Below are 11,861 nucleotides of genomic sequence, written 5' to 3' on the forward strand. Positions count from 1 at the left end.
ACAGATCATTTATTGCACTATATAGATAATATAGATGCATTCTTATTTTGACATTTCAGGGCACTTGTTTTTAAGAACTGAGATTCTAACTATTTAAAAAATTGCAGTCATTTAAATGCAAACTTTGGTAACTTCTAAGTCACATTTAACAGGCATAAAATGCAGAAATCTTATTACATCTACTTTTCATTTTGAAAGGGTGACAAAGAAAGAAATCTTGTCAGTACACAAGCAAATATATATAACCAAGTTAACAGTAAAAATGGGTCAGCAAGCAAAACATTTTGCCCACTTAGAACTATTCCTGTAATATAAATAAGTTATTCTTTAGTTCATACTTCATAGCTTTGCAAGGTAGAATCCATATGAAAGCAGTTTTTGCTTCTATATTGAAGAAAGGGACTGAGGAGAGCTACTTTGGACAACACTAAGATCAGAGACACACTTACGGGTGGTTAATTGCTAAACACTGTCAAAATGCTAAGTCACATGATGCAAGCAATCCACTCTCCAGCCGAGTCTGAACGGCAGGATCTGCAAAACCTAACACTGAATCTTTGGCAAGCCGCTTTGCCAAAACAGAGGCTGTGTCTCAGGTGGTAGGCTTCCAGATTTAACTGGAGATCTTGTAATTCCATTTTTAAAAAAAAATGCTGGAAGAATTGCGCTCGCCTTAAAATTTTCAACAAATTTGTGTTTTCTAAGAAAAAAATGAATTAAATCTGTCCTCCTCCTACCCAGGTGCTACTCAGAATTGGCTCTATGTGATCCCGTGTAGATATTTAACACGCTTACACAAAATACACCCATCTGCAGTCCTTCAAAATGAAGAAGTGGAATTAACACACCTACTTGAAAATGTTTGGTTTAGGCATATTTGAAATTGAAAAGTAAATATCAAATACCAGAAGTTACAATTTATTTTTTTCTTTTTAAACATACTTGTAGGAGCTGTTCAATGTCTTGTTTTTCCAGGTAAGAACGAGTAACAACCCGACCATCAAAGTCTACTTCTGCCTTGAATCTCACTTTGCTCATTCCCATGTCTGTGGCTTTAACATCATGAATTGCTCTGGAACACAATTTTTAAAGAAAATGTAGAACAACATAAACCAAAACTAGCCAGTTTGATTTCTGATGTTAACAATATTATTAGAGTAGAATGATCATGTAATTTTAAAAGGCCACTGCCTTTGACTAATACATCTTCATTTTGCCACCATGCACTTCCATTAAATACTGATTTATACTTAACCAGTTACAACACACCCACAAGTATCTGCTAAACGGCTCGCTGCATACACATAGCACTACTTAACACACTTTAAGTACCCTCCATTCTGAGGTAAGGAACAATAATCTATTGTCAGTTACTGAAAGCACACATTGCAATTACAGAAATGTCCTTGCCTACACAATCATTTGTAAAGACATGACCTCTTAGAAAATTTTCTGTTCAAAGCAACATTTGATCTAAGAAAAAGTTATGGATCTGGGTTTTGGAACACATTTTTGATCATACTGAATTATTCATCACAACTCATCACAATACAGCTGTTTGTAAAAGCTACAAAATTCTATATTATATATTTATAATTTGGTCCTTTAAAAACTTCTGTTCTTCTAAAGCATAATTCCAGTTTGTTATATAAACTCTGTGATATGTGAATACATGTAATAAATAAAAAGCCTTCTATTTTTCAAGGATAATAAGATAATAATAAAGCAAACTCTTAACCCACATAATGTGGTACACTTCAACAGTGGAATAAATATAAAAGCATAAATTTTTTTTTTTAAAATTAGACTAACAGAAACTCAAGTTTATTCTTAAAGCCAGGTAAAATTTCAAGTTGTCACTGCAGTGTCAGTGTCTACATTTTCCATCAAGGCCAGGAAAAAAAAAAAAGAACAAAAAACCAAACCAAAAAAAAAAAAAAAAAAGAAAAAAAGAGATCTTACTAGAGGACATAAATCAAAAGAAGTTTCAAGTGTTTGAGGTATTTTTTCTTCTGACATTTCCACAGCAAAACAAGTATCTGAGGTCAACCATAAAATATTCCAAAGACTTTGCTTTTAACAACAGAAAAATGCAAGCTTGACAATTTTTTTAATTCTAACAGAAAATTCAGATTCAGCAATAAAGCTCACTTGATGGAAAGCACTACATTTTTCTTCCCCATTCATTTTACTAAGTTGTGCAATTTCACAGCATCTTTGAATTTAACATGCCCTTTGTTTTAAGCAAACTTACACTTCTCAACCAGAAATGTTTCTTCTCATCTGAATGTTTATAGATCAGAACTAACTTCACAGTCAGTACAGTATTTCAGAAGTAGCCTGCTAGAGCAAACAGCTGACAAAACAGGAGGCAGAGACTTAAGATGAACAGTCACAGGAAATGTTTATGGACTGTTTCTTGTAGTACATGGGGTAGAGAAGGGGTAAGCATATTAAAGAAGAAATGGAACATGAACTAAATATAGAGGCACCAAAAAATACATCATCTTAAACATTTAAGCCGATTTTAAAAAACCTATCAGCTTACTGGTAGCAACAAAGAATTTCCAGCTCAAATCAAATTTCCACAGTTCCTCTGTGGAAAGCTACCAAATCAAAACAGTATTAACTAAAGTAACCTAACTGGCATTAAACTAGCTCCTCACACAAGAGGGTGTTTAAGATAACAGATTTGGTTCAGTGAGAGTTACTGAAGAGAATCTGAATCCATGTGGTTCAAAAACATTGAAGATATATCAAGTGCCTATCAGAGCTAAGCAAGAAGATAGCATGATATTTGAGATTCTCATTAAGCAGTAACCTGATGAACTTCAGTGGAATGATGCAGATTCTGCAAATGTGAAGAAAAAAAAAAAAATCTTACTGCTTATAATCTGTCCAGGGAAGATAAGACAGTGAGTCAGGAGGAGAAAAATCACTAATAATTCAAAAATACAAATGTGTATGCTAAAAAACTTAAGCTACAAAGCTTGCTTATGGAAGCTTCTGTATGGCTAGTAGACACTATCAATTCCAACTAGGGAAAAGAGCAAGTTTCACATTAAAGAAACACCTGTCAGAGGATGTCAGGCTATTGGTTTTGAGCCCTCAGTTTTAATTATTATTTTTCTCCCCTCAAAAACAGAATGACAGATTTCCCAGCACAACTGTAGCACAATTATCCAATAGCTGTTACAATTAAGTAAAATTTAAAGATGAAACTGTCACTAAGAATAGTTTATGCCCTGAGATTTGTGATTACATGCCATAAGAACAGAATCGGGACAGTCTCCACCACATCGTATGTTTTATTTCACAGTTCTGAAAGCCCAATCTCCTACACCTCAGTTAAAATAAACTCCAGAAAGATTTAGGCACTAAAGGTGTGAACGGGAGTTAAGAACAGAATGTTTTTATAGCACAAAAAATAAAATCAAATCATTTTCCAGCTCAGAACAACTCTAACTGAAAGTCCATTCTGGATCACAAATGAAAGAACGTCTACAACTAGAAATGACCAAGCAAAATGAAAGTAATGGGAAACAAACAGTCATGAGCTTACAAAAGAAATTATGAAGTCCAGCAAGCTAATAGGAGAAGCATAAAAAAAAAGCATTCTGTGTGATACAAAACAATTCTTATGTAAAACAAACCCAAAGGACAACTTGGAAACAAGCCTGCTGCTACATGGAAATGGTAGCATTGTTAGAGATGATACTAAATAGGCAGAAACATAACAACCATTGTTTTCCTGATATAAAAAAGCAAAGCAATATGTTAGTACAACAAAGCATCTCCCTATCAGTAGCAGAGAACCATACTGGATACTTAAAAGAAAAAAAAATGCTTCCAATTCAGCAGGCTTCATAACTTGCATTCAAGAGAAAAAACAACTAAGAATTAAGTGTGAAGGTAAATAAATTTTTCATCCAGCAATACTGTTGAGAATTTAAAGATAAGAGCAGATTCACAACACTGTGCCAAAATTAGGAAAATTTCCCCAAAACAATCTATGACTCCACGATGCTAAGAAAATTTAAGAGCAGCAAATGGGGCAATCCATTTAGCTAAGACAACTTCACCTGACAACCCCAGGAAAAATGGTGGAAAAGGTGGGGAGAAAAAAAATATCTATTAATAACATTAATCCCAACCATTAAGGTTTTAGGGAATGTAGGTCTTGTCAAACAACCCTGAAAAAAATGTTTAAAAAGATAGCGATTATGCTGAAAAGATGGTAAACAATACAGATTATTTATTTTAGCAGTACAGCAGTTAGTATTGTCTGATAAATCAAATACTTTATAATTAGCAGTGGAACGTCATGTTCAGGCAAGCTTCTGCTGGAATAATAAGTTAAGTGGTGGTAGTGCTGATGAGGACAGGGGGGAGCAGAAATCAGTGCCTCTGATCTTTTGATCAATTTGGATCTAAAATATCTTCTAAGGAATACTAAATGATTCCCTAATATAACCCTCTCCATGTCCAGCAGAACACATCTGAAAATAAAAATTGCCAACCTGCCCTGAAAGAACAAGATTGGGCTACTCTGGGACGCAGCAACTGCAATGAGGATTGCACTGAGAACTCTGATACAGCCCGGTAGCTGGAAATCCTGAAAGTTTGAAATAAAAAGAGCAAATATTAGTCACAGGTTTAGAAGCAGACCAGTAATCAGGAGCTTCTTCTTTTACATCTAGTGTCAGCAGGAAAAATGAGTAAAACATACTAGTACATAACTCCTTTTAAGAAAATGAGAGTGTGAATGTTCAAGAAAATGCTGAAACTCTTACAAGCCCAAAGCTACTACATTGATGAAAGTGTACAAGTAGCCTTTAGAAGAAACACTTGATGTTAAAAGACTTCATCATTTCACAGGAAAAAGCTGAAAACAAATCAAAAACCCTGAATAATGAGAGGTTAGAATGACAAAAATAATTAAGAATAGCTTTTTTCTGCAAATTATGCCTAGTCACAAGAAAGGCCAATAGATGTTTACATCTCAGAGAATTCTGAGATCAAGAACAGATGTCTTATTAGAAGGTGTAAGTTAACCAAAGTCAAGATGTTAGGTTTGTTACAATAAGAAGTTGATCAAAGACTGAATGTGTGCTAAAAGAAATCAAAGCAGACAACACAATGGATCTGAGAAAGAGATCACTCAAGACAAAGTGCATACAGAAGGTCCTGCAAAGTGTTATGAGAAGTACCTAAACGTGTTTAATCTACAGAACAGAATATATTAAAAAATGGTGCTTGGAATAGGAGAAATTTTATGATTCCAGCCTAAGACAAGAAAAAACCACCTGTGCGTTTTTGAAAAAAGAAACACAGATGTTCTGTACAAATAACCACGTGAGCTATCCTGCTCTAATACAGCACTGTTGACACAGGCTCCACCATTCAGACTGATCTAGGGACACCACAAATATTAACAGAATTTAGTTACTGATATGTGAAAATTCTAACATAATTCTATTCCAAAACAGGAATCTTGTTTAGCTTCTGGAATGAAGGGCACAACCTTCAGATCTGTTGCTTGCAACTGAGATGATGCAGCACTTGGTTTATTTAGAGTATTCTGGTATTAACTAATAGGCTTGTGGTTTTTTTTTCCTTCCAGAGCTCAGTAACAACTACAAATAAAAAAAGTACTAAAATATACCAGCTGATTTACAGAGAAATCTATTCCTGAATAAAGATTAAGAAGAAAACAAAAAGGGCTTTCTTTCTAAATCAAGGTTAATAGGGTTAAAGCCAAAATAGCTTCTTAAAAAGCATTTAAACAAGATTTCAGAATTACAATGAGCTGTAAATTTATTTCACTACAAATTGCATGTTTCTAGAGGAAGAGAAATTAGCACTGAATTCGTTCTTTAAGTACCTAACACACAGAATCTGTTACGTTTGCATTACTGCAGCACTTAACTGCCAATTGCTATGGAATCCCAGACATAAAATATTAACAGTAACAGAATTTAAATATTTAAGTGCTATTAAACAATAAAAGCAACATTACAGTATCATTTAAGTGCTTGTATTTCATGCATTTGAATATAGTTTTAGGTTTGAGATGGCTTCCTCATGAAGTCACTGTTAGCTGTAATGAAACTGTTAGAACATATCTGCAATTTTACTTCATCTGTGGAACATCTGAGAGGTAGGGGTGTTCATTTACTGAAATATGTTAGTAATAATTAAGATTCTAAAATCTCAGTACAGAAGAATCTACCCTAAAAATAATCAACCTCAACAGATTTCTCTTATTTGAAGTGCTTGAGATATTTTTTCTAAATGCTATTTTCTTGCTCTCTGTTGTTCTTATAGATTGAGCTGTAAAGATTCCTACCTTACTACAGGATCACTTTCCAGTAACTCAGTGAGTCGCTGCAGTTGTTCAGGTTGAATGGATCGTCCCAGCAGGGCTTCAGTGTTAGTGTAGATGAGAAATGCTGACACGGTTCCTAACAAAGTTCCAACACCTAGAGACCCCACACTGTCATAATAAGGGTTTCCTAAAGAAGACATGTGAAATTAGTTACACAGAGCATTTCAAAACCACAGCAGATAATTCAGATTTCACACTGAAAAGAGTATATAGTTTTGGGGGTTTCTTTCATTTTTGCTTTTTAGTGGGATTTTGTTTGGTTTGGGTTTTGCTATTTTGTTGGGGTTGCATTGGCAATTGGCATTGTGGCATTGGCAACTCTCTCCTATTGAGGAACAAGATGAAGCTGGTAGAAAACAAGTTATCGCAAGACAGAGTCTCAAGTCCCTGCTGTCTCTCAGCCACTCCTGTCTCCTGCAGGACTAATAAATAAGGAAACTCTTGCCAGCTGCTTGGGTTTCTGTGCATAGGTTTATCTATATTAATATAAAATTATATATGCTTAAACACAGGTAGTTGCACAAAAGTCTGTGTTCTTTCATCAGCAACTCAAAAACTCACAAGTATTAACCATTTCTGGAATATAGTATTTATAGAATAAGTTTTAAACAAATATTAATTCATATTCAGATTTTTATAAAGAGCAATTTATTTTTCAGTTTACCAAGGAAACTAGAGATGGAATCAAATATGGAATCAAAACTTCTATATGAAAAATTACCCTTTTTTTTTTTAAAGCAAATGAAAAGCCAAAGCTAAGACTTAAAAAGACCTTCTGTCTTTAGAAAAACTAACTGTGCAGCACGACGTATTTTGAATCAGTTGCAATATAGATCATCCTACCTGCGTGAGTTAGGTTTGCCACACTGTTCAGGAGCAGCTATTATAATCTGAAATAACACTAATACTACTATGTATCAAAAGGAAGGAAAGAAATGCTTCTTTAAATCCTCCCACATGCACGAGTGGCACACCACTGCGTGAGGAAGCTCAAGTTAGGTAACCCCACTGTGGCACCAAGTGATTTACATAACTGACTACAATAAATTAGGGCTCAATGGTTGGACTTGATGATCTTAAAGGTCCCTTCTAACCTAAAGGATTCTGTGATTCTATTAAATATACCTTTAGTAAAAATACCTTTGTATGACAAAATAGCTCAAAAGGAATTTAGACCCATCTGCAAGTACTCTTTTCAAGCTTAACTCCACCAATAACAGACATATGAAAAACTCCAGAACTTTTTTTAATTGTAAATATTTTCAATTCAAACTGTTGGAAATCAGGTCAGAGAACAGTATAAACCTTCAGAAGCTTACCCAGTACAAGTATCAGAAAAAGAATAGAGACTATTTAAGTCAACTAATATAAACTAAATGCTCTTTGTTGATATCATGAACAGGAGGAAATTCACAACCTGGTTGCCTCAGTTTGAGGCAGAATTTTACCTGTTAAAGAAGTCAGACCCATACAAGTAGCGGCTACAGCCACACTTAGAACTGCTGCAGCATCCTCCAGCAACACCACATTTGTACTAGGATCACGACTCTGCACAACTGTGAATGTAACCAAAAAAAAAAAAATTACATTTCTTTGGAAAGCTTAGCTTTACTACATTATGCACAGTACTTACACTATAGTAACAATAGCAACTTAGAAGAAAAGTTTCAGTAGGTATGTAAGTGTAAACTGAATCCTTGCATATGCACACAGTTGTGAAAGCATTCATCAATACGGAGAACAAGTCCTGTGCCAATTATGGAAGCTTCTCCAAAATGTTTGAAGAATTTAAAGAGGCATTTGGCCTGAAAAATGCAAGTAATTTAGTAAAAGTATCCAAGTAGCATCCCTTAAATCAACAGGTTTTCACCTAATTTGTAAAATACACTTATTACTAGAGTAGAAAACAGACCAATAAAGCAAGGGGGGAAAAAGAAAACAGGCAAAACTGTTTCTGTCATTAAGCAAATAGTGGTAAATAGAGACTATTTTAAATAACCCCATACCTTATTGCTATAACAACACGTACCATATTGATAAAATGACAGCCCCTTGGCTCGAGCACTCCTGCGAATTTCATTTATAGCAACGAGAAGGGTAGCTGAAACAACACCAAAGCAGTTGCTGAAAATGGTTAGAGGCAAAAAGACTCGTTTCTATTTTGAAAAGAGGGAACTTTGTATCACAGCATCAGATCATCAAGAAAGCTCCAATTACTGATATTACGAATAAAGACACCACATAAAGTTACCTTCTTTTGTACACGTGTCTCCCATGCAAAGCACAAGTTATACTCAATACTAAAATGGCATTCTACATATGGTTTCCAAATAACATGTTCTTCAATTTATTATACAGACAAGTAAGTTCTCCCACTTTTTTTGCAACACAAGTATTTGCAACAGAGCTCAAAACTTTACTGTGTAAGCAAGAACCAATTATTACTGTAATTACTCACATGACGCTCTTAGAGATTACAAATAATTAAACAGAAATTTCTTGAACGTGCATACCTCCTTCAGAAACCAAGGACCCTGCTAAAATGCAGTATGCCTGTATGAAAAAAAAGTCTCAATTATTATGTTGTATTTGTCTGTACAGATACCTTCACCATAAACTATCCATATGCAGCATTCCAGAACCTCATTACCCACTGTGCTGTGCAGCTGTCCCTAAACAGAAGGCAACCAACAATATCTGAATTATGCAATATACTGCAAAATAGGAAAGGAGGACCTCCTGGGAGGTGTGAAGGGAAGATGCAGGGTTTAAAGAACATTTTGCTATAAGATCAGCTATAGCCTGACATGATTTTTTTCTTTTTTTTCTTAAAACAGATTCTCATTAAGTATAGTTTGAGTTAATTGTGTTGGGATTCAGACTGACTCAGGAAGTGAATTTCAGATTGTGCCATTAACTTTCTATTATGTTAGCAGCATTAGATACACGACCAAACAAGCTTAGCTTACCCAGAGAAGAGATTCTATAGGATGAGGGTGTAGTAAACCTATGACCCCATGATACCAAGAAAGTCCTGCACCCATCATGAAGATGCCCACCCCACTAATCAGGGAGGCAATGTAGCGCATGTTCGTGAAACCATACCTGGGTGAAAACACAGAAAATTATTCAGGAAAATAAAATCCTGCATCTCTGCAAACATATCTACAAGCTTATTCCAGTGATTCTAGCATGTCTTAGATTATCACCACATGACCAGACATCTATTTAAGACAAAGCTGCTAAATCAAATCTAATCCAAAAGGAAAAAAAAAAAAAACTAAAAACAAACAAACAAAAAAAAAAAACCCACAACCCTACCTGGAAAAGGATATCTAGTGCACAAAATGATATGAAGTAGATACTTTTCTAATTCCTTTTTTAAAAAGCTATTTACAAAGCTGTATTATTTCTTGTGTAGATTGAGGATTTTACTACTATAAAAAAAACCTGCATTCATTTTATTGAAATGCTATTTCTACATGCCTTATAGGCAGCCAAACTATTTCATAATGCTGATTTAAAGGGAATAAAATGTGACAACTTAAGTACTTCGTCTAACTGCAGACATTGAACACTTGCAGATCTCAAGAGCAGTGGGAACAGCTAAAGCAACATTAAAAGTGTATCTTTACTCTTTTTTTGGTATTAAACCCTACTACAAACAGTACATTTTTTCAGCAACATTTAAAAAACAATACTACAAATTACTATACTGAGAAAGAAGGGGAAAAAAGTGATATAGGGGAAGATGATACAACAAATACTTAGACAAACTTAAGATTAAAATATTTTGTAAATTACCTGATGCTCTTAATGAGGAAAAGCTTAACTAATTCTGTAACTTAGACATATTTTGAGCCTGTGCTTACAGTGTGAATGACTTGACCAAAAATAAGAAGTGTAGAGCTAGTCAACATCAAGAAAATATCCTAGGAGTGTATAGCTTCTAACTTTCATGAAGTTCTAAGAATTTATCAATAATATCATTACTCAGACAAAAAACAGTAGTTTAAGTCAAACATTTCCTCATGATACAAGTAGCTGCCTTGCAGATAAGCACTTTGCTGAAAATAGGAGGAGGACAGTATGTTGTTTTGTTTCGGGGGTTTTTTTAGATCGTCATTCACGTGAACAGTGTTTAAAAACATCTGCCTACTGGAAGATGTAGAAAAGCCCAAAATAACTGAAAGAAATAATGTCAATTAAAAAAAATACACCTCAAAAAGCATACCACAAAAAAAAAAATCATTAAATATAACATGCATTGGGCCACTGAAGCTATAACTCCTGCAGTCTGGGTCTGGAAGAAATCTCTGTTGTGAGATCAGAAAGTAATGTATTTCAGAAATTATACGAAAGAGAGGATTAAAAAGAGCAAGGTGACAGACAAACAAGAACTCATCTTCCTCAGATATATAATTACCCAAACCATTATTTACTCAAAAAGCTTACGGATGACTAGGGTCTGGTGTCCTTGCAGATTGACTGATGCCCAAAGCTAGTAATGCCTATTTAAGACAAAAAGGAAAAAACAAACCTGTGTCAAGTAAATAAATAATTTAGAAACATTCTGTATCAACTGAACTTGAAAGATAAAGGCAGATGCAATTTGCTGATATACACATATGCTTTTTGTTACTGATATTTTATTAGACCTAGAATATAATCCTCAAAAACTGTCATCTAAATCTACCACCTAAAAAAATTAACTATACTCACATATATATAATACATATTTATTTATATAGTGTGTATGTATATAACTTCATTTAATTATAATATTATAATTGCAACCAATTGTGAATATTTCATGCAATCTCAAGTGCTGTTGCTCTGCTTCAATCTGAAGGAATGAAGTTGCTTAGGGAACAAAGCTACTGATATAAACCCCTCTTGAAGAGAAATTATATAGATGGCAATGGCATACTAACTACATTTAAAGCAATCATTTTACACTGTATTTAGAGCAATAATTTTACAGTGCAGCTTCTTTCAGTAGTGAAGTTTGTATTCTCCAAACCAAAGAAAAATATTATTTTGAAGGAAGAAATAAAAACCTCTTGCTATCTAAATGGCCTACTTGGGATATGTTCGATTAGGTCTGTATTAAACTACTTATGCTGTAAGTTATAAAACTAGACTGACTTTGCAAAGCACGTGCTTTGTTTTAGGACTATGAATTATTGAAACATAATAACAACTATTAAAATTTAGACACTTTAGTGCAAACTGCTTTGAAACAGTAAGGTATCTCCTGTGTTTTCCAAAACCATGCTGTCAAATATTTGATAACTAAGTCACAAAGTCTGTCATTCTAGTAAAATAATTGACAGGAAAATTATTTCAAGTCAACATATGACCAAAATAAGAAAGAGGTAAGAAAGAAATTAGTACATCATCATCTTGGTTTCAAGTCCCACTTATGATCTATGAAGTAGCAGAGTATAGTTCAGCTTACCCAACCGCTACT

At 34.2% G+C, this 11,861-nt stretch overlaps 1 protein-coding gene across 1 annotated transcript in view; it reads right to left on the bottom strand.

The window, feature by feature from the left end:
- SLC30A9 (solute carrier family 30 (zinc transporter), member 9) overlaps positions 1-11,861 on the bottom strand; it is a 30,220-nt gene that overhangs the window by 3,453 nt on the left and 14,906 nt on the right. The window contains exons 9-15 of the mRNA XM_008946472.1: positions 10,844-10,899; positions 9,358-9,493; positions 8,902-8,941; positions 8,418-8,489; positions 7,837-7,944; positions 6,350-6,515; positions 943-1,072 (exon numbers count right to left, since the gene is read on the bottom strand). Of these exons, the coding sequence (XP_008944720.1) occupies positions 943-1,072; positions 6,350-6,515; positions 7,837-7,944; positions 8,418-8,489; positions 8,902-8,941; positions 9,358-9,493; positions 10,844-10,899 (708 nt within the window). The remainder of the gene's footprint in view (positions 1-942; positions 1,073-6,349; positions 6,516-7,836; positions 7,945-8,417; positions 8,490-8,901; positions 8,942-9,357; positions 9,494-10,843; positions 10,900-11,861) is intronic.

The sequence above is a fragment of the Merops nubicus genome, unplaced genomic scaffold, assembly GCF_000691845.1.
Source record: "Merops nubicus isolate BGI_N331 unplaced genomic scaffold, ASM69184v1 scaffold19510, whole genome shotgun sequence".
Classification (NCBI taxonomy): Eukaryota; Metazoa; Chordata; class Aves; order Coraciiformes; family Meropidae; genus Merops; species Merops nubicus.